Genomic DNA, 21,079 nt, shown 5'->3' with positions numbered 1-21,079 from the left:
GATGAGCCTGTCTGGCCTCGGCCAGGAGAAAGGACTGCAGCCACCAGAAGCCCCCTTACAGCAGCCCCCGGGGGGTACTCAGGTGGAAGGACCACAGGCTGGTCAGCTCTCAAGCGGCCTGAGTCCAGGTCCACCTCAGGGCACAGCCAGCCCGGCCTGGGCCAGCACTGCGTGCAGGGGTGCAGGGGTGCAGGGGAGCTGGGTCCCAGCACAGCCTGGGGTCTCGAGGCCCCAAATGCACCACCTCAGGATGCCCAGGCCTTCAGGTCAGAGAGGGGGCTGCCCTGCCCTGAGTTTTCCTGTCTACCCTAGGGACGTGCCAGCCGTTCAAGCTGCCTGCAGTTTGGCTGCACCCACCCCACCCCTTCTAGGAGCCTGTCCGCCAGCCTCCCCCTGCGCCCACCTGTCCCTCCCGCTGGGCACGTTACAGGGCGGCTGGGCGGGACCCTCGGGCACGGGGCCTTGAGGGGCCTGGAGCCCCCGGGGGTCCTGGGGTGGAGTCGGGGCCAGGCGGGCGGACCTGCTGCTGAGACGTCGGGGACCCGGGAACTGCCGCCAGGGCCCAGGTGCGTGTCTTTAGGGGGCGGCCGGGGCGGTGCAGGACAGGGCGCGGGTGGCCGGACCGCGGCCCACGCTCCCCTCCCCCCGGGGCAGCGGGGAGGTCGGCCCGGGAGCCGCGCGGGGTGGGCCGGGGTCGCGTCCATTTGAGTTGGCGGAAGCGCCCGGCGGCGGCAGCGGGTCAGGAACCCCGGGCACCCTGGGCGAGACCCCAGTTCCCCAGCAGCGCCCCGCGGAGACGGCGCTCGGGACCCGCAGCGTCGGGCGGCCCGAGGCCGAGAGCGCACGGCTGCGGGAGGCCCGCGCGCCCTGCCAGCCCCGCCCACCCACGTGCGCGCCGCCCACGCGCCGCCCAGGTGCTGCCCACGTGCGCCTGCCCCACGCCGAGCTCGGGCCCTGGCCTGTGGACCAACGTTCCTCCCGCGGAGTTGTCGCTGCGTCGGCCCCGGAGCCCTGAGCGGTGCGCGAGAAGGGGGGGAGGGAGCGGGGGAGACGGGGGGGCGGGGGGGCGGGGGGAGGGGGAGACGGGGGGAGGGGGAGACGGGGGGCGGGGGGAGGGGGAGGGAGACGGGGGGCAGCCCGGGTGGTCCGCCTCCTCCGCACCCCGGAGCCAGCCCAGCTCCCCTCGGGCGCGGTCTCCCTGCACCCCCCCACGGGCGCCCCGGGGACAGCCCCGAGCCGGGTGCTGCCCTCAAGCAGTTACCAGCCTGTGCAGGGCTGGGGGGCACACAGAGGGCGCCCTCAGGGTGGCACGGAGACTTCCAGCGCCGAGCTGGGCAGCATGCCAAGCTGGTGCCCACCCGGAGCCCCGGCGGCCGGGGGCCTGTTGCCCAGGGGCCCAGAGGGGGGCGGGTGGGACCCCCTTTGGGGGAAGGAACCGGCGCTATCTAGGGGGGCGGGCTCGTGGGGAGGGCGCGGGGGGAGGGCTGCGGGCAAGCCTGCGGGACCGAGGGCCTGCGAGGGGCGGAGTGGGGGCCCCGCGGACCCGCCCGCCGCCATTCCCCGCGCGGCCGGCAGGGGGCGCCCGGCCCGGCCCCGAGGCTCCGCGCGCCCGTCGGCGGGACAGGGGCGCGTCGGGGGCCGGCCGGGCAGCAGCCGCCCTCGCTGCCCACGCGCGGGGCCCGCGTGTCCCGCCCGAGCGCCGCCGGCCGCGCGCGATGTCCGACCGGGGTCGCAGCCCGGGGGGCGTCCGCGGCGGGGCGCGGGCGGGGGCGCGTGGCGGGGGCCACGCCAACCGGAGCTTCGTGTTCGATGACGGCCCGGGCGCCCCCAGGTACGGTCGGCCGCGCCCTCCCCGCGCGGGGCTCCCGGGTCTGGGCTGGCGCCGCGGGACCCTCACCCCCGCACCCCGCTTCCTGGGCCGGACCCGCGAGCGCCCCCCCGACCACCGTGGGGAACGGGCGCCCCTCGGACCTGGCCGGCGGCCGGCACTCAGGCCAGAGACCAGCAGGTGCGGGGCGGCCGCCGGCCTGTGCCCTTCACGCGAAGGTGCCGGCGCGGCCTTTAGATGCGGGGCTGAGCGTCGCGGGGGCGGGGCGGACCCTCCGGAGCCTGTGCTGCGCCCGCGCCCCCCCCCCCGCCCGGGGCAGAGCCTGGGGGGCCACCCGCGTGGGGGCGGCAGGGCTGTGCCCAGGCCCGGGGCAGGGGTACCCCAGGTAGAAGCGGGTTTTCAAGGGCTCTCTTCCCAGGAGGAGCCCCGATTGAGGGGGGTCCCCATCTCCAGCCGCTGGTTGTCATCTTGGGACCCCGCTTCCCTGGTGTCCGTTTGCCCACCCTGTGCGGGAGGGTTAGCTGACCAGGGCTTCCAGGTGGCCTGGGAGCCGGCCGCGGTCGGCCACCCTTCTCTGTCCCAGGACATCAGGGGGGTCCTGCCTCTCCAGGTGACAGGCCCAGAGGGCACAGCACTCTGGAGGGGCCGGGAAGAGGGGTGACAACCCTCGGGGGGCGTTGCCTCTCCCCCATCTGCTGGGCCCCAGAGGACAGGCGCACAGGTCTGCCTCTCACCCTGTGCCAGGACCTAGGCTCCGGGCGACCCACAGGCTGCCCCTGCCCGGTGTGGCCACCCCAGCTGGGCGGAGCCCTGTCGTCCGGTCCTGTCTGGCTGGGTGGTTCTGAGGCCAGAAGTGGGTGGACAAGGAGACCTGAAAGGCGGGCAGCCTGGTTCTGAGGCTGGGTGCTGCTGCCACCCATTTTCCCTGTGGGATGTGTAAAGTGAGGGGTGGGGTGGATGGTCTTTGAGGGTTGTTTCTGGTGGGGACCAGGCTCAGGAGGGAAAGTCTCTAGCCACATGCCAGGGATTGGAGTGGTCCCTCTGCAGGACGGCCCTGGCCTGGCCAGGGTGTGGGGGCACTGGGAGTACAGCTAGGGGAGGAGTGTGTGCTCTGAGAGCGGGCTGTCCTTGTGGGTTACCCTTCCTGCTCAGCGCAAGGGTACCCCACATAGAAGCGGGCCCCCATGCCATGGGACAGTGCCCCTGTCCATAGGACAGCTTTTCTTCTCGGGGTGCAGCCCCCACACCCTGCTGTGGCAGAGGGAGCCGAGTGTCTCCACCTCAGGCTCTGTCCTGGCAGACTCTCTAGGGCGCCCCCAGAATGCCGGCCCTGACTTTAGCCTAGTTTGGTCAGTAGGCACCTCTGAGTGGCTATTGTGTGTCTGGCCAGGGGGTGGGTGCAGCCAGAGGACAGGATGCAGCCTCAGGACAGGACAGGACAGGACAGGACAGGAGGAGGGTCCTGGGCACCCCGGGGATGAGTGCTGGGCCCTGTGATCTGGGCATGAACCTGCCACCTGACCCTGAGTGATCCTCTCGGGAGTGTGGTGGGGACTCTGCACAGAGGCTGGCACAGGCAGGTGGGTGGGCGGAGCTGCTAGAAGTGTCAGTTGTGATGACTCCAGTTTGAATCCAGCTCAGTGGTGTGTCTGAGCTTCCCCCTGGGACTTGTTGCATATCTGAGGTGTGGCGAGTGCCAAACCCCTTCCCCAGAGACGCCCTTACCCCAGCCATCGCTCTTTAATTATCGTGGAGAGGAAGTGCCTCGCTCTTTGCTGTGGTCAGAGGGACATTTGGCAGCTTTTGGCTTGCCTGGGCACCAAGCCCAGCACTCCACTGCCCCCACCCGTGACACTGCAGTGTCCTTGGGACTCTCCTGGATGCTGGGCAGGGATGGGTGAGCTGTGTACACATGCATGTACACACATACATACATGTGCACATGCACATGTGAGTGCACAGGGCCACATATGCCCACTGCACATGCACACCCACACAGATGCACACATGCACACGGGTGTGAACAGGCACCCCACCCCCAGTTCCTCTGTCAATCATGGCTCTCCAGTCTCCTCAGAACATTTGACCCGAGAACGAATGATTGAAGAATGCATCTTAGGAGAGGGACCGAGTCTCTCAGCCAAAGGGGGTGTCCCTCAGTCACACTCTGGGTCCTGGATGGTCAGTCTGAACATTACACACAATGTGGGCTGCTAGAAGGAGCCGGGTGGGGGGCACTTTCTCAGGACTTCACATGCCAGGCTGAGGAACAGGCCCCTTCCCCGAGGCCTGCCCAAGGACAGGTGACACTTGGCGGGGAGAAGGCTGGTGGTCTCTTGGCTTCCTTATGTCCAGTAACACAAGTCACACACCACCAGTCTCCTCGTGGCACTGTGGATGAGACATGGCCTTTAACCCCCCACTGCCCTCCGAGCTGAGGTCACTGAGAGGTGGGGACAGTCTGTGCATCATCTGCAAGCTGGTCACTCAGAGAAACCTCCACTGACTGGCCTTTTGGAGTGGAGTTGTGTTTGGTGTTTTATATCAACAGGATCCGTGGGACACAGCTGTCCTTGCATGTGTAGACGTGTCCATGTGGGCCACGGGGATCTGCTGTTTCATGGTTCGGCACTTCCCGAGTTAACAGGCATTGGGGCGGGTGTGACGTTACCCCGAGCTGCACCAGGGTCATGCTCTCATGCCACCCCGACCACCTCAACTTTTGGAGGGACAGACCACACCCGACATCCAAGTGCCCCAAAACTTCCAGTGACACAGGCCTTCAGGCTCGGGGAGAGGTCTCAACCAGACCCCAGGGACAAGGCCAGTGAGCAGCTGCTCCCAGTCCTGCCACACGGGCACCTTCCCAGGAGGCCCAGGGCCCTTGCCCTTGGCCATCACAACAAAAGGTCAGGTTTACTTGGACTGTCAGCTCCGGGGTGGGGAGGGACGAGGCAGGAGACCAGGAGGTCTGCTCCCACCCGAGCTCATTCAGATATTCAGTGTCACAGCTGTACCCAGAGGGCGGAGGGGCAGCATACCCTGTCACCTCCCCAGGCCACATTCTGGGGGTGGGGGCCAGGCCTCCAACTTCCAGATCCCCCCCTTCCCTGTCTCCCTGAAGCAAACAGAGGTCCCACCCTCCGAGGTCTCCCACCAGGCCTGCCAAGTCTGGGCCTCAAGGCTGAGAGAGAAAACCCAAAGCAGCTCCGAGAGGCGTGGGGGCAGCAGCCATACCTGGGGGGCTCTGCCATTGAAAGGAGCTTTCAGTGAGAAGGGGGCAAAACCAGAAAAGCACAGCCCCTACCTCTGGCCGTGAGGCTCCCCGCGGCCCAGCCAGCTTGTGACTAAGGAAAAACACAATCGCGCTGATGCAATTAGGAAAATGTTATTTTTCGAATGCTGCCAGCTCCTCGGGGTTGGACCTGTGACCTGGGAAAGCAGCTCCGGGCTGGGACGGTCCTCGAGCAGCTCCGGGCAGCTGTGGGATGGGGTTGCCGACACCTGTGTGCAGCTGGTCTGGGGAGCGGGGAGCCTGGGACAGGTCCTGGGTGGGGGCTCAGGGAACGTGCCTGCCCTTCCCCACTTGAGGAGAGAGGAGGGTTTCCAAGAGCCCGCCGGCCCCTCGTGCTCCAGGTGAGTGGCCCTGGGCACAGCCTGCCCTCAATTTTCCACCCCGGGCACTGAATGTGGTCAGCAGACCCCTGCACCTGCTGGGAGGCTGAGATGGCTCCTTGGTCCCCTGCTGCCCCTGGCCTTAGGGGACGGGCCTGACAGGGTGGAAAATCCCCTCTCCCACGGCTGGTTCTACCTCCCTGGAGGGACAGAGAAAAGCCCAGGAGGCCCCACCAGGGTCACCCATACTGAAGACGTGCTTCCCCCCCAAGGGCCCTGCCTCCTCTCAGCACCGGCTGGGCTACCTGAGGGGCAGCACCGAGGGGTGGCCTGGGTTGGGCTCACCTGGATGGTCAGCTGATGCCAGAGGACCGGGAGTCCAGGGTGCTGGTTGGGGTGAGGAACCCTGGCATCTGACCTGAATCTCCCACTTGTGCTGATGGCCTGGCCTCCAATTGCCCATCTTGCTGTGGAGACGAGTGTCCCCAGGGCACTGTTAATGGACGTGCAGCTGCCTTGGTGCCGCCCACTCTAATGGGGCTTGTAGCAATCCTCTGATTTGGGGGGCAGAGGGCTTTGGGGGTGGGGAGACCGGGGCTCTGCTGGCCCCTGTTCCCACCTGCTTTGGGTGGGTAACTTTAGTGAAAACTCACTTTGATGTGGGGAGGGGGACAGGAAAGGCGCAGGAGCCCCCTGGAGACAGAGACTTGCACCCCAAGGGCTGCAGACCACAAGGGCCCTCCTGGGACCTGGTCTGGCCCCATCCTCCTGCCCCACCACTGCCAGGTCTCAACTCAGGTGACAGGTGGGCGGGGTCTCTGCTCCCGAGTCCGAGGCGGGGTGACACTGGCCCAGAGGAGCCCACCCTCCCCCTGCCGCCCCTCCCAGGTTCTAACCTGCCCGGAGCTGCTTGGCCCCAGGGAGTTTCCCGGAGGGTGCCTCCCGCTTCCTAGTCCCTCCCAGTCCCCGCCGCCGAGGGTGGGGAGGAGGCCTCTGGGGTAGAGGCGGGTGCTCTGGACCCTGAGGAACGCTGAGCAGGAAGCCTTGGCAAAGGCTGGGGGGGCGGGGAGGGCTTGCTTGGCCTGGGGGGGCCCAGGGGTGGTGTGAGCACCTGCCCCTGAGTTGGTGGTGACAAGCCTCACCCAAGCCCTTGGAGTGAGCCCAGCAAGTGTGGTGGGCACAGTGTCAGGGCAGCTCCTGGGGCTGGATGCTTGGCCAGGTGGGCAGGTGGGTGGGGGGCAGGCTACAGGGGCAGGAGGGGCAGGGCTGGGGTCTGCTGGGCTGGGTCTTCCCTGCAGCCGGGAGGATGTGCCGAGGGGGCTGGGCCGGGGGCCACGTGGGTGGTGGGTGTCTGCGCGGGTGTGGGTATCTGCGCGGGTGGTGGGTGTCTTCGTGGGTGTGGGTGTCTGCGCGGGTGGTGGGTGTCTTCGTGGGTGTGGGTGTCTGCGTGGGCGTGGGTATCTGCGCGGGTGGTGGGTGTCTTCGTGGGTGTGGGTATCTGCGCGGGTGGTGGGTGTCTTCGTGGGTGTGGGTGTCTGCGTGGGCGTGGGTGTCTGCGCGGGTGGTGGGTGTCTGCGTGGGGCGGGGGCTGCGCAGGCGTGGGTGTCTGCGTGGGCGTGGGTGTCTGCGCGGGTGGTGGGTGTCTGCGTGGGGCGGGGGCTGCGTGGGTGTGGGTGTCTGCGCGGGTGGTGGGTGTCTGCGTGGGGCGGGGGCTGCGTGGGTGGTGGGTGTCTGCGCGGGTGTGGGTGTCTGCGCGGGTGGTGGGTGTCTGCGTGGGGCGGGGGCTGCGCAGGCGTGGGTGTCTGCGTGGGCGTGGGTGTCTGCGCGGGTGGTGGGTGTCTGCGTGGGGCGGGGGCTGCGTGGGTGTGGGTGTCTGCGCGGGTGGTGGGTGTCTGCGTGGGGCGGGGGCTGCGTGGGCGTGGGTGTCTGCGCGGGTGGTGGGTGTCTGCGTGGGGCGGGGGCTGCGTGGGCGTGGGTGTCTGCGCGGGTGGTGGGTGTCTGCGTGGGGCGGGGGCTGCGTGGGCGTGGGTGTCTGCGCGGGTGGTGGGTGTCTTCGTGGGTGTGGGTATCTGCGCGGGTGGTGGGTGTCTTCGTGGGTGTGGGTGTCTGCGTGGGCGTGGGTGTCTGCGCGGGTGGTGGGTGTCTGCGTGGGGCGGGGGCTGCGCAGGCGTGGGTGTCTGCGTGGGCGTGGGTGTCTGCGCGGGTGGTGGGTGTCTGCGTGGGGCGGGGGCTGCGTGGGTGTGGGTGTCTGCGCGGGTGGTGGGTGTCTGCGTGGGGCGGGGGCTGCGTGGGTGGTGGGTGTCTGCGCGGGTGTGGGTGTCTGCGCGGGTGGTGGGTGTCTGCGTGGGGCGGGGGCTGCGCAGGCGTGGGTGTCTGCGTGGGCGTGGGTGTCTGCGCGGGTGGTGGGTGTCTGCGTGGGGCGGGGGCTGCGTGGGTGTGGGTGTCTGCGCGGGTGGTGGGTGTCTGCGGGGGCGACCGGGGCTGCGGGGGCGGGTGGGGGCTCCCGGGACGCGGGGCAGCGGCGGGGGGCGGGGGCGGGGGCGGGCGCGCGGCTGAGGCAGCGCCGTGTCCCGCAGGCGGCCGGGCGCCGGGGACGGTGGCCGCGGGGACAGCGCGCTGCGGGACGCCGGCGGCCTGGAGATGAGCGACCTGGACTCGGAGGTGCTGCCGCTGCCGCCCCGGTACCGCTTCCGCGACCTGCTGCTGGGCGACGCGTCCTTCCCGAGCGACGACAGGTAGGGCGGCCGGCGCCCCCGCGGTGCGGAGGCGCCCCAACTCCCGCCGGCGAAGTTCCCGGGGCGGGCGCGGGGCGTCTGTGTGGGCGCGCTCGCAGCTCTGCGCCTTTGGGGGACATGCCAGGGCCGGGAGCACCCCCGGTGGCCCAGGGCCAGTGGTCATTTATTATTAATTGAGGGATTGTGTCCTTCAGGCTCACACCGTGGTCACTCTTGGCCAGAAACAAGCAAAATGCACTTGAGTCTTTGGTAAAAGACCCAGCAGGAGCCTGGGGATGACCCCCAGGGAGGGCCTGGCAGGAGGCTGGGCATGACCCCCAGGGAGGGCCGGGCAGGAGGCTGGGGATGACCCCCAGGGAGGGCCCAGCAGGAGGCTGGGGATGACCCCCGGGGAGGGCCGGGCAGGAGGCTGGGGATGACCCCCGGGGAGGGCCGGGCAGGAGCCTGGGGATGACCCCCGGGGAGGGCCGGGCAGGAGCCTGGGGATGACCCCCAGGGAGGGCCGGGCAGGAGGCTGGGCATGACCCCCAGGGAGGGCCGGGCAGGAGGCTGGGGATGACCCCCAGGGAGGGCCGGGCAGGAGCCTGGGGATGACCCCCAGGGAGGGCCGGGCAGGAGGCTGGGGATGACCCCCGGGGAGGGCCGGGCAGGAGGCTGGGGATGACCCCCGGGGAGGGCCGGGCAGGAGGCTGGGGATGACCCCCGGGGAGGGCCGGGCAGGAGGCTGGGGATGACCCCCGGGGAGGGCCGGGCAGGAGGCTGGGGAAGTGCTGGTTCTCTGCCTCTTCCCCGAATAGCCGACTCGGGTAAACACCCGCGCTTCCGAGCTGCCAGCCTGGCGGAGGCGCCAGGAGACGCAGCGCCAAGGACTCCGGGCTGGAGCCTGCAGGTTCCGATGGGAACACTTTCCTCGCAGGGTGTTGGGGGCGGGGTGCCAGCGTCTGCGCCCGCAGTTTCCCCAGCAGTGCAGTCATTCCAGCCAGAGCACCGAGCGCATGGGGTTCAGACAAAGCTGAACTCTCAGAAAGGTCCCGGTGGCAGTGCAGCTGGGAAAACATGTCAGCGAGGAAGGTCAGCCGTGAGGACGGGGCACACGGGGAGCTGCTAATGCCATGGAGACGGGCGCCCTAGCCGACCTCACGTGACAGGCAGCCACGTCCTCCAAGTAGGTCAGGAGAAGAGCTGGAGCCCAGCATCTTCACCACCAAGGATCAAGGAGTTGGGGTCCAGCGAGGGGCTCGATGTTTTATCCTGTTGGAGTGAGCGTCGTAGCCATAGGTAGACCCTCCCCGCACCCTGGCTGGGTGCTCAGTGACTGGAGCGTCCTCTCGTGCACCAGAGGGTTGCAGGTTCGATTCCCAGTCGGCACATACAGGAGGCAACTGACCGGCGTTTCTCTTGCACATCAATGTTTCCATCTCTCTTCCTTTCTCTCTAAAATCAATTTAAAGATACTAAATAAATAGGACCCAGGACCACGGGACGACCCAGGGGAGAGTTTAGTCTGACTCCCCTTGTGGGGACGGGTGGGGTGGCTGCAGGCTCTCCTGCCTCCTGGGACTCGGGGCAGGGCTGGGGCTTCCCGAGGCCGAGCTGGGTGCTCAGCACCTTCCTGAGTCAGCACAGCCCCTCGGTGGCTGCCCCACTGGGACTCGGTCAATTAGTGAAAATAGCTGCCCAGAGATTCTTCTGGTGTCGGGCAGGGAACGGGCGGCCTCCCCACGTGGGCCAGGGCCTCGGGGGCCTCGATAAGTGCCAGTGGCGGTGGGTGACGCAGTCAGTCACGCAGCCCTCGGTTTTCAGGAACCGGCGCCCAGGGCTCTGCGGTCAGCCATAGGGGGTGGCGTTGTCTGCCTGGAGGGAGCTCCCCCGACCCTGGGGAGCGCAAAGCTGGTGCCGAATCCTCCACGGTGCCCGAGACCCTGGGGTTTGGGATTTTTATTGTGGTGAAATATACAGAATGTGGAATGTACCGCGAGGGACGTTTAGTGCATTCACTGCATCAGGCACCACCGTCTAGCTCCAGGGTATTCCATCAGCCCGGACAGACCTCTGCCCACTAGTGTTCCCTCCCCCAGCCAGCCTCAAGAGGGGTGCTGCCCCCTGACCTCAGCTCCTCAGGCTGGGATCAGGGGGGCAGGACCGTGGGCTCGCTGTTTTCCAGGGAAATAAAGCTACAGCCGTGAGTCACCACAGTCTCACACAAATGGCCTTCGGGGAGGGAGAGCTTTGCCCACGTGGGCGAAGGAGGCTGTTTGGCCTCTGGCCTCTCCCAGGAGCCAGGCGGGGAGGTGGGCAGAGCTGGAGCCCGCCCACCTTCCAGGGCCGCTGAAGGCCTGGAGCAGCCTCACTGCTGCCTGTGGGCCAGATCTCGGGGTGCCCCATTCCGACAGCTCACTGCCCCTTCACCCAGGAGCCAAGGAGCAGCTCAGGCCCCTCTGGTCAGTGCTGACCCTCCCGTGTGCCTGGAAACCTGGGCATGCAGCACCGTGGTCCTGGGGACAAACTCAGGGTCACAGGGTCTCCACAGCTCAGGGGCTGCAGACCCAGCCAGGCTGTGAAACCTTCTGCAGGAGATGATGACAGCCCCCCCAAGGGGGGGCTCTGATGAGGCGGAGGAGATGGGAAAGAGCTTTGATCATTATGAGGGTCCCTCACCTGCCCCTGCTTTGTAACATGGGCACCAGGCTTCAGCCCCCTCCCACTCCCCCTGTCTCCCCAGACCCCCCCCAGGAGATGCCATAGGGGGCAGGGGCCAGCTCTGTGCAATGAGGTGCAGGGATGTGGCTGCCACACCACAGGCTCGTCCCCCACAAGGAATAGAATGACCAGAAGGCTGGGGTGGGGGAGCCACAGGTGAGGAGAAAACCTGCCAGCTGGCACCTCCTGGCCAGCATCCTGGGCGCTCTGCTTCCCACAGCTGCCTGCCCAGCTAGCACCCGGCTCAGCTGTCCCAAAGGTCCCAGAGCCACAGCCCGAAGCCACATCAGGGGCTAGGGGGCGGTGAGAAGCATCGGGGGCCAGGGCTCTAGGCTCTGAGGGGCCTGGAGGACGGGGCTCCTGAAGGACACGAGGCCAGGGGTCCAACAGTGCCCTGAGGGCCCCCTTCGCCTGCGTCCGGAGCTCCTCCAAGAGCACAGGATGGGGTTGATGTGTTTCTCTGGAGTTGAGCAACACCGAACATTGTTTCACACAGCAAGCCGAGCAGGGGGAGGACAGGCCGGCCAGCGCTGCCAGGAGCCTGGGGGGCCTGAGGACAGACCCCTGCTGGCCCAGCGGGAGCAACTGTTGAAAGCAGTGGCCCCAGGCAGGGCCTTCTCACCTCCAGGTCCTTCCGGCCTGGGCTCAGAGAGGCTGGGGTCTTTGCAGGATGCGTAACCGAACCCCTCCTGCCCCCTCCTTCCACTGAGAAAAGTGGATCAGGTCCTGGCCGGTGTGGATCAGTGGTTAGAGCGCCAGCCCTCAAACCAAAGGGTCATGGGTTCAGTTCCCGGCCCAGGACGAGGCAAGTGTGGGAGGCAACCAGCCGATGTGCCTCTCAGCCATGTTCCCCCTCTCCCCCCGCTCTCTAAAAATCAGTGGGAAAAATATTCTCCGGTGAAGATTAACAACGAAAGAGGCAGATCGGGCTGCCCCTGGGTTCCCGGCGGGTGGGAGCAAAGCCAGCTCCTCCCATGGGGTGCAGGCCCTCAGCGAGGGGGTGGCATCTGCAGGAACAGCCTGTGCCCAGAGCCGCTCACCTGTAGTTGCTGATCCTGAACTCGGCAGGAGAGCTCCCCGCTAGGCCCCACGTGACTGGCGGGAGTTAGAACCACCCCTCGGTCAGGAAGTGCGCTGGGTTGCCCCTGCTTCCCTCCTGCCCCCTCGGGGCCTGCCTGCCCGGGTTTGTTCTCCCTGTCCTGGCACCGTCCACATCTTGTGACCCCCCAACCCTCCATCCCACCTGGGGCAGCCTGGCGGTAGTGGGAGGGGCCGGCAGTCTGGATTCTGAGGGTGGGCACGTCTGCTCACTGGTGCAGGACCCAGGACCCCCCCCAGGGCCAGAAGGTGGAAGACCTTCGGGGGGGTGTCTCAGCTGGGAGGGGCTGTTGAAGGAGGAGCTGGGCTGTGGAGGAGCCAAGAGGCACAGGCGGGAGAGAGGCCTGACGGGGGCGAGGGGAACGGCCCAGGGAGGGTGGGGGCTGGAGAACACGCCCAGCTGAGAGTTGGGGATGGTGGTGCTTTAGGGTGTTTAGAGAAGGGACAGGGAGCTGCTGGGGGTGGGGGGTGAGGGCTGCAAGGGGGTGAGGCAGGAGCTCAGGATTTGGGGAAGTGTGTCTCCCTGGTGGGGCTGGGGACCCCACACTTGACCCTGGCCTGAGCCATGAGGCCAGCCTAAGCCTTGCATGTGTGACACGGGAGGACACTGTCACAGTGGAGGGTGGCTGAGGGCCAGAACGTGCCCCCGACCCTTGCCGACCAGGCTGAAGGGGGACTGGCATTGGAGCAGCCCAAGCCCCACCTTGGGCCCCTGTGCCTGCTCCACCCTGGGTTCTGCCCGAGCAGGGCTGCTGAGCCCTGGGTGACTAATGGGGTGGTGGGTCCAGGTGGAATCCCCGCTCCATCCCGGGCCCTTCTCCTTCCCCCACTGTGGCTGGGGGCTGCATCCATCACAAACCTGTAGCCCTCGGAGGACACAGCCGGCTGGGAAATGGCCATGGCCCAGGCTGGTGGGGCGCAGGCAAGATTGGGGGTCTCTTGCCACCTTGGCCTCCATGCAGAACAGGACTGGATGGTGCCCCTGAGAAGTACATGTCTTCCAGCACCCAGGACTGCACCTGGCTAAAGCCAAACCCCCTCATCTCTTCCTGCAGAACCGCCCCCCCCCCAGCCCAGAGCAGCCACCTGGGTGGACAGGCCCGAGCCTAGGGTCCTCCTGGACGCCTTTCCCTGCATCCAGCCGGCTACCCCTGCCCCCAACAGCTGCCCACCATCACACCAGCCTCTCCAATGGGCCCAACACTGCTGACTCCCTCCCTCACCCAGGCCCCTCCTGCCTGAGGCCCAGGGTCCCTGTCCTCCCCCTGCTCTGGGTGAAGTCCCACGTGGGCCAAGGGCCACGTCCTCCTCCCCTAGTTCCCGGCTCTGGACCATCCACAGCAGTGGCGAGGGCCCTGGCATGTGGGCACCAGGAGCTGACCCTGGCACCAGCAGGCTGCCTCCTCAGTGTCCCTGTGTCTTGGGGGCTCATTTTTTCTCTGCCTACACGATCGAATCACAGGAAGGCCTGGGGTGAACAGCTCCTGCGGGTTCCGTGATGAGAGGCAGGCAGATTGGTGTCTTGGTTTTTCATCCTCTGGGTCCAGGGCTCATTTGCCTGGATCCTGAGATGGTGAAGCTGGTGTCCCCCACAGACTGTGTCCCCTCCCGCCCCCTGGGCCCTGAGGTGAGGAGGCGGCTTTTCCCCGGAGCCCTGGGCTGTGTGTCTCTGTGCGTCTCCTGCCTCTAAGCCAGCATCCCTGGGACTCGTGGGCATGACTCAGAATTGAATTCCTCCTGAATTAGTGCAAAGCAGAACCCAGATGCCCAGTGAGGGGGCGGCATCCTCCAGTGTCACGAAAACCTCAGGCAGTTTGGGGTTCAAATTGAGATCCCGCTCAGTCCTGACCCGCTCCCCACGACGGGTCATCTCTGTAAGTGTGGTGTCCATGTAGCTCAGCCCCGCAGACCGGGGCCTGAAGAACAGAGACTGTGCCTCAGTCTGGGGGCTGGATGCTGAGTTGGGTGCAGCGGGGGTGTCTGGTGACTCTCTCTGGCTGTGTCCTTGAAAGGTGGGGTTGGGGGGGCAGAGAGAGCTCTAGTTTCCTCATAAGGACACTAATCACAGGCCCACCCTCGTGACCTCATCTAAACCTGATCACCTCCTGAGGCCCCACCTCCCAACACCATCCTGGGGGGGTTAGAGCTTCACGTGTGAATTTGGGGGACCTGGACACTGAGTCCATGGGAGGCTAGGGACAAAGCTGACACTCACCAGGTGGCAGGAACCTTTCTTGCTTGGATCTAAAGCCCGGGAGCCAGCGGGAGCTTCTCCTTCCCTCCAGACTGGACTTGTCACCTGGCTGAGTGGAGGCAGATCCCTCGGGAAAGGGCTCTGCTCAGGGCCACACAGCTAGTCGGGGACCTTCAGGAGGAGGGGTCGGTAGTGTTTTGAATTGTGTGCCCCCAAAATAGTTTGTTCTCACCTGGAACCTGTGACTGTGACCTTTTTTAGGAAACAGGGTTTTCCAGATGTAGTTAAGGTAAAGATTCAGGGTGGACCCTCCATCCAGTGACGGGCGTCCTTATGAGGAGAGGACGCGTGCAGGAATGATGTGGCCACCTCGACGGCACCCCACACTCCAGCCCTCCCTCCTCCCCTGGTTCTCTGTGGGAGGAGGGGCACGCAGGGGGCTGTCGGGGGCTGTCCAGGCTGAGCACAGCCAGGCGGGGCCCAGGGCCCTTCTTTCCCGGGCCCCCTGACCAGCCGAATCTGAGAACCTGTGAGTGTGACCTTATGTGGCAGAGGCCTTGCAGACGTGATCGAGTTACGGATTCTGACATGGGGATTACCCTGGTGGCCCTAAATACCATCACAAGGGTCCTTCTAAGAGGGAGGCGAGGAGCGGTTAAAATGGTAAATTTTGTTATGTATATTTTACTGCAACTTAAAAAAAATAACAGAGGGAGATTTCACATAGAGAAGAGACCACGTGAGGACAGAGGCAGAGATGGGGGGATGCGGCCGTGAGCCAGGTGGGGGGCCAGGTGCAGCCCCGGAAAGCTGGATTCCAGTCCCGTGATGCTGATTCCAACGTCGAGCCTCTGGGCCACAGGAGAATACATTTCCGTTGTTGATGCCGCCCTGTCGTGTGGTCAGCTGTTACGGCAGCCGCAGGACACACAGGCCGGGAAATCTCATAACCATCTGGGGAGAATGCTGGGGAGAAATTCTGAGTAGGAAGCGAGCCTCTGGCAAGAAGCACAGGCTTCGTGAGTGGCATTAATGGGGTGTCTCCTGAGACGCACACACCCTGCACGGGGGGGGGGGGGGGGGGGGCCGGAGAAGGGGAGGTGGCCCAGGAGCCCCAGGTGGTGCCTGGTGATTGAGACCCTGCAGGTGAGTGAGTGAGGGCTCTGGATGTGGGGAGCCAGGGCTGGGAGTCCACCGGGAGCCGCATGGAGCTGGCTTGGGGGAGACCTTCCCTGTGGCTCCCAGTGGGATCCTCAGGCTTCCTCAGTCCAGGAATGTTGTGTTTTGTCTGGAACGGCCCCTGCCCAGGTGGCCCCAGGACTAGCCCTGGTGAGACATCACCCAGGATTACAGCACATGGGGCTGGGCTGCGTCCCCCCAAAATTCGTGTTGGACCCCAACCCCCAGTACCTCCGATGTGACCTAACTTAAAAATAGGTCTTTACAGGTACTGAGTGAGCCCTGATCCAGAATGACTCGTGTCCTAAAACAGAGGAAATTTGGAGATGGGTGTTGAGGGAAGGCGGCCAGCTACACGCCGAGGAGAGGCCAGGATACCTGTGCCGCCCACACCTGGACCTGGGACCTGTGGCCTCTCGTCTGTGGACAACACATGTCTGTTGTTAAAGCCGAGAAACACACACGGGGAGAAAGGGATTTTGCATTACAGTTGAGGTGGCCAGTGAGTCGACTTTTGAGTTCACCCGAAGGTTGTCCGAGTGGCTCAGTCTAGAGCCCCTGAGAGCAGAGCCGGTTCTCTGGCTGGTGGCAAAAGAGGCAGAGATTTGGAGGATCCTCGCCCCGTTACTGGCTTTACGGGTGGCGAGGCCATGTGCCACAGCGTGAGGGTGGCCTTTGGGGACCGAGCAGCCGGCAAGGCAGGGGGCACCTCAGTCCCACAACCGCTGAGAGCTGAGTTCTTCCGATGACCAGTGAGCTCGCACCCGTCTCCCTCCGAGCTGCGGGCGGAAGCCTGCCCTGCCCGCGTGATCCGGGCTTCGTGCAACTAAGCAAAAGACCAAGCTGAGCTGTGCCCGGGCTTCTACCCTGAGCACCGAGAGGAAGTGCGATCGGCGTCCAGCTGCAGAGTTGGGGTCGTTTGCTAGGCAGCAGAGACGGCACACACAGGCCCCTTGTCCTGCAGGGGGTCCGGCCGTGCCCCGTCTGCTGCCTGTCTGTCCCCCCGTCTGCTGCCTGTCTGTCCCCCCGTCTGCTGCCTGTCTGTCCCCACGAGTGTCTGCTGTCTGTCTGTCCCCACTGTCTGCTGCCTGTCTGTCCCCCCGTCTGCTGTCTGTCTGTCCCCCCGTCTGCTGCCTGTCTGTCCCCACTGTCTGCTGCCTGTCTGTCCCCCCGTCTGCTGTCTGTCTGTCCCCCCGTCTGCTGCCTGTCTGTCCCCACTGTCTGCTGCCTGTCTGTCCCCCCGTCTGCTGCCTGTCTGTCCCCCCGTCTGCTGTCTGTCTGTCCCTGCAAGGGCTTCACTTGTCCCTCTGCCTCCGGTTACCCTAGTTAACTGGACGTGGGTCTGAGGGCCTTGAGGACGGAGCTGAATGATTCAGGCAGGAGAACGTTTAAAGTACCCCTGGGCCCGAGTGCCTCAGGCCCCTCGTGTCCATTGGAGGTGGCCAGATGGACCCTCCAGTTCGTGAGGACAGCCCAACCCTTCCACTGGGCAGTTACACTTCTGGTCACCTCGAGGGGCCCCGCCACCTGTGAACATGTGGACATCAGTGCCCCCCATGGTGCACGGGGGGATCCCGGCCCCAGGGAGCCCCCTTGCTGACTGCAGCTGGGGGTCGTCTGCCTCTCCCGCTGTCCCCATGTATTAGCCACATTCGTCCACAAGGGGGGCTGCCCCCCATCGTGGGAACTGGCCTGGCCGGAGGTATAACTGACTGAGAAGCGAGTGTCCCTCCTCTTTAATCGCCACTTTTCAAAGCCAGGAGGCCTCAGGTGGTGACACCGAGGGAGTTTTCTCTCTGGATTCCTCTTTCCCGAATCCTGTATCGACCCCCATGGGGAGCTGCACAGGCCTGCCGTGGGGGGGGGGGCTGGACAGTTCCCCCTCTGTTAGGAGTGCCCATGTCCTAACCTCAACCCCTGGACTTTGCAGATGGGACGCACGGTCTTCGGGTGTGAGATGGCCCCGGGTCATGTGGGTGGGCGCCCTGTACTCCTGGGGTACAGAGAGGGAGGCAGGAGGGCCAGAGGCAGAGAAGATGGGGCGGGCGGGAGGCCCGATGACGGGAGCGCGGCCCAGCGAAGCCATGCAGGGGCCTCTAGAAGCCGGGCCAGCAGGAAAGAGTGTCCCTGGAGCCCCAGAAGGAGCCCCTGCCCACACGCAGCGTTTGGGACTCTCGCCTCCAGAATGGGGGGAGAAGACGGGTGTGTTCTAAGCCACCGAGTTCCTGGTGATCTGTTAGCGCAGCTCCTACGCCATGTTCTGATCTCCCCCCTCAGATCCTCCGTTGTTACCGCCTGGGCCAGTGGAAGCCCTTTCAGCTCGGCTCTGTTCCCTTTCTCCCCAGTGTTTTTATTGTGGAAAAGTCCAGGTAGCATTGACCGTCTCCACCACGTCTGAGTGCAGAGCTCGGTGGCATTAGGCACGTTCACACCGGCGTGTGGCAGCCACCACCGTCATCTCCAAGACTTCCCATCTCCCCAAACCGACTGTCCCCATGAAACCCTCGCTCCCACCCTCCCCCAGCCCCTGGTCCCCATCCTGTCTCCGTAGACCCGAGCCCTCCGGGGACCCCTTGAGTGGGATCCTACATGTGTGTCCTGCCGTGACTGGCTGACCTCGCTTGGCAGCGTCCCCCAGGTCCGTCTGCGTGGTGTCGGGTGTCAGGGTTTCCCTCCTTTGCAGGGCTGAACCATATTGCACCGTGTCCACTGCCGTCGCCTGCTGGGCGCTCTGAGGCTGTATCCCACCCCATTTGCTCCTTCCTGCCCCCTTCTTCACCCTGATCCCCTCCCCGCCCCCACCCCCGGCGGCTGGCAGTGCCGCTGGGCACAGGCGAGGCAAAGTGAGGACCCACCCTCCCCGCAGGGCTGCTGTGCACCAGGGATGAGGCAGCATTTACAGGAAGGAGCTTAAGTGCCTGGGAAAAGGGCGACGTCCTCGGTATCAGCCCCGCCCTGAGCGCAGCCGTGGAGCTTGAGGGTGTCCAAGCGGCAGTGCTGGGTCACCTCATGGCCGGGGCCGGGGCCTGGGGGCCTGCGGGAAACTCCTCACTGTCCCCCAAGACCAGGGACCATGGCCTCCGTCCCTCTCCTCCCCACACAGAAAACACTGGACTTTCTGTGACAAACGAAGATCGTAAATCAAACCCGTAACTGGTGCAGCAGCCACCTGAACCCCCTCCACCTGAACCCCGTCCCCCAGACATAGCCGGCGCTGGCAGTTGGCTGGTGGTCCTTCCGTGCACGTCAGTGGTCGTTCTCATGAGCTCGCCCCATACAGAACGCTGGGCATCCTGCCCTGTCACCTCACCGATCCTGGGCCTCAGGCGCCATCGGTGCCCGAGGACGGTACCTGAGGATAAGACACTCTCAAAAACATGGGACGGAAAAGACACAGCGCCTTTGGTGGACAGGCGAGCTGTCACCTGGCCATCACCTGGGCGAGTCCCCTCTCCTCCAGCCAGGGGCCTCATCTGTGAAATGCAAGGAACCCGGCAGGGAGGCCACCTGGTGTAGCAGCGGAGAGCTGAGCCCGGCCACCCAGGAGCCCTTGTTCCACTCCTTCCGGTCTCGGTCTCCTGGGGAAGCCCCTTCCCCTCTCAGGGCCTCAGTTTCCCCACTTTGCAAAACAGAAATCACTGCCTGCGGGAGTCTGTTCAGCGAGCGGGTCAGGCCGTCCCCGCAGGGCACCAGGTGTCCACAAAGTAGAGGCTTTGTCCATGGCTAGGACCTCCTGCCGGCACCCAGCCCGGGGTGAGGGTGCAGGGTACTGGCACCACGTGGGTGCTCCGGTGGACTCCCTGATAGTTTGGGGGGAGGTGGGACCTTGAGGCGCCTGCAGGAGGGAGGACGGACAGACAGCAGTTTCCCACCAGGCCCCAGGGGTGTCCCCACCCAACCCGGGCAGGCCCAGGGGTGGGAGCTGGAAGGTGAGCACTCCCTGGGTCCCCGGGGCCCACGGGTGGCTGAGTTGGGCATGTGGTCCAGCAGCCAGGCTCTGCCCCCTCTCCAGCGCTCCTGTCTGCGGGGGGAGTGGCCCAGAGCCTCCAGCTGTCACCGCGCCACTGTCCCTTCCCGGCGGCTGTCACTGTGACCGTGGCCGATATTCCCGGGTGACGCAGCCCCTCGCAGCCGCGGGCGCCGGGACCCCCCACGGGGCGCCGATGCGCACCGGGGCCTGGGGGCAGGGAGCCCGGGGTTACCCGCAGGGGGCGCGCGTCCCCCCAGCTTCCCGCCCCCCCCCCCCCAGCCGTTCCACTGCGGCGGCGGCGCGGGGAGGGGGGGCAGGGAGCCCGGGGTTACCCGCAGGGGGCGCGCGTCCCCCCAGCTTCCCGCTCCCCCCCCCAGCCGTTGCACTGCGGCGGCGGCGGCGCGGGGAGCGGGGAGGGCGGGGAGGGCGGGGCGGGCCCGGTGGCAGCTGCCCGCGCGCCTCCCGCGCGCCTCCCGCCCGCGCCCCGCGCGCTCCCGCAGGATGGCGCGGGCCAAGCTGCCGCGCTCGCCGTCCGAGGGCAAGGCGGGCCCCGGGGGCGCCCCGGCCCCCGAGGAGCCGCACGGGCTCAGCCCGCTGCTGCCGGCCCGCGGCGGGGGCTCCGTGGGCAGCGACGTGGGCCAGAGGTAGGGGCCGGGCGGGGACCCCGCGGCCGGGAGGGCTTCGCATCGCCGCTCGCACCCCGCACGCGCTCCGGGGTGCACGTTGCGCCGCGGGAAGGGGGCTGCCGGCCGGCCTCCCCTGCACCCTCACCCGGGCGCCCCCAGCCCGCCGGGGGCCTGTGGCACCTGCCCGGCCGCCTGGAGGCCGCACGGTGGGCCTGCGGGGAAGGCGGGCGGCGGAAGGGACGTGGGGGCCTGGGCGCCGTGCGGGGCTCGGTGACCCCAGCTGGAGCCTTGTCCCCTGGACACCTCACTCCTGCTGGCCGGCGGCCGCTTGGGGGAGGCAGGGCCCGAGCCTGTCCCCGCTTCGGGGGTGAGCAGCCCCAGGCCAGGGGGCCAGGGCCCGGGGGAGGGGCCACAGCGGATTGGAGCTGGGCCAGGGCTCGGGCTGCTGGGGCTGTGCCTGGAGCAGGTGGCAGGCAGGGTGCAGGAAGCCGGTTCCCTGGGGAGGGAGCCCACGGGGGCAGGGGCAGTGCCCGCCCTTCTCTGACCTCTGTGAGTTTGGGCAGGCAGAGCACAGCACCCCCGTTTCACAGATGGGGACACTGAGGCTGGGTCTGCGGCACTCACACCAGCCGGCACCTCCCCTGTGCCCGGGGCCCTTCTAGATCCTGTGAGGGAAATGGAGATGAATCAGAGCCACCCTGGTGTGGGCTCACATCGTGGGCACAGAAACCTGTGCCTGGCAGAGAGGTGCGGCCTGAGCCTGGGCAAGGAGAGCTCAGCTTCCTGGGTACAGGCACTTTGGGGGAGCCCAAGGAGCGGGCAGAGGCCTCCAGGCAGAGGGGACAGCCAGGGCCAGGGCCAGGGCCTGGGGAGGGGTGCCCACTGTGTTAGGGCTGGGGCGGGGGGGGGTTGGCAGAGACTGGGCTGGGCAGATGGCGGGACCAAGGGTGCCTGGGGAGCCTCTCTTCTGCCCCTCCCACCTAGCCACAGGCTGGCGGGGCCTCCTCCCCTTCATACCCAGTTTCCTGCTTCCCAAAGCCCCCTGGGGGAGGGCCTGGGAGCCAGGCTGGAGCGTAAGTGCTTCTAGCAGGCCCTGGAGCAGCTAGTGGGCAGCCCCAGGGAGGAGGGGGGCGA

At 66.5% G+C, this 21,079-nt stretch overlaps 1 protein-coding gene across 3 annotated transcripts in view; it reads left to right on the top strand.

The window, feature by feature from the left end:
• Positions 1-8,083: 8,083 nt before the first annotated feature.
• KCNT1 (potassium sodium-activated channel subfamily T member 1) overlaps positions 8,084-21,079 on the top strand; it is a gene marked incomplete at its 5' end in the record, with an annotated part of 39,731 nt that continues 26,735 nt past the window's right edge. For 2 of the 3 annotated variants that reach the window (XM_081150805.1, XM_081150804.1), the window contains one exon: positions 19,821-19,963. In XM_081150805.1, the coding sequence (XP_081006931.1) occupies positions 19,821-19,963 (143 nt within the window). Of the gene's footprint in view, positions 8,179-19,820; positions 19,964-21,079 lie in introns of those variants that run through there. The other variant, XM_081150806.1, reaches the window with a different exon arrangement.

The sequence above is a fragment of the Miniopterus schreibersii genome (assembly GCF_964146895.1).
Source record: "Miniopterus schreibersii genome assembly, chromosome: 11".
NCBI lineage: Eukaryota > Metazoa > Chordata > Mammalia > Chiroptera > Miniopteridae > Miniopterus > Miniopterus schreibersii.
This window is presented reverse-complemented; position numbering and strand designations above follow the sequence as displayed.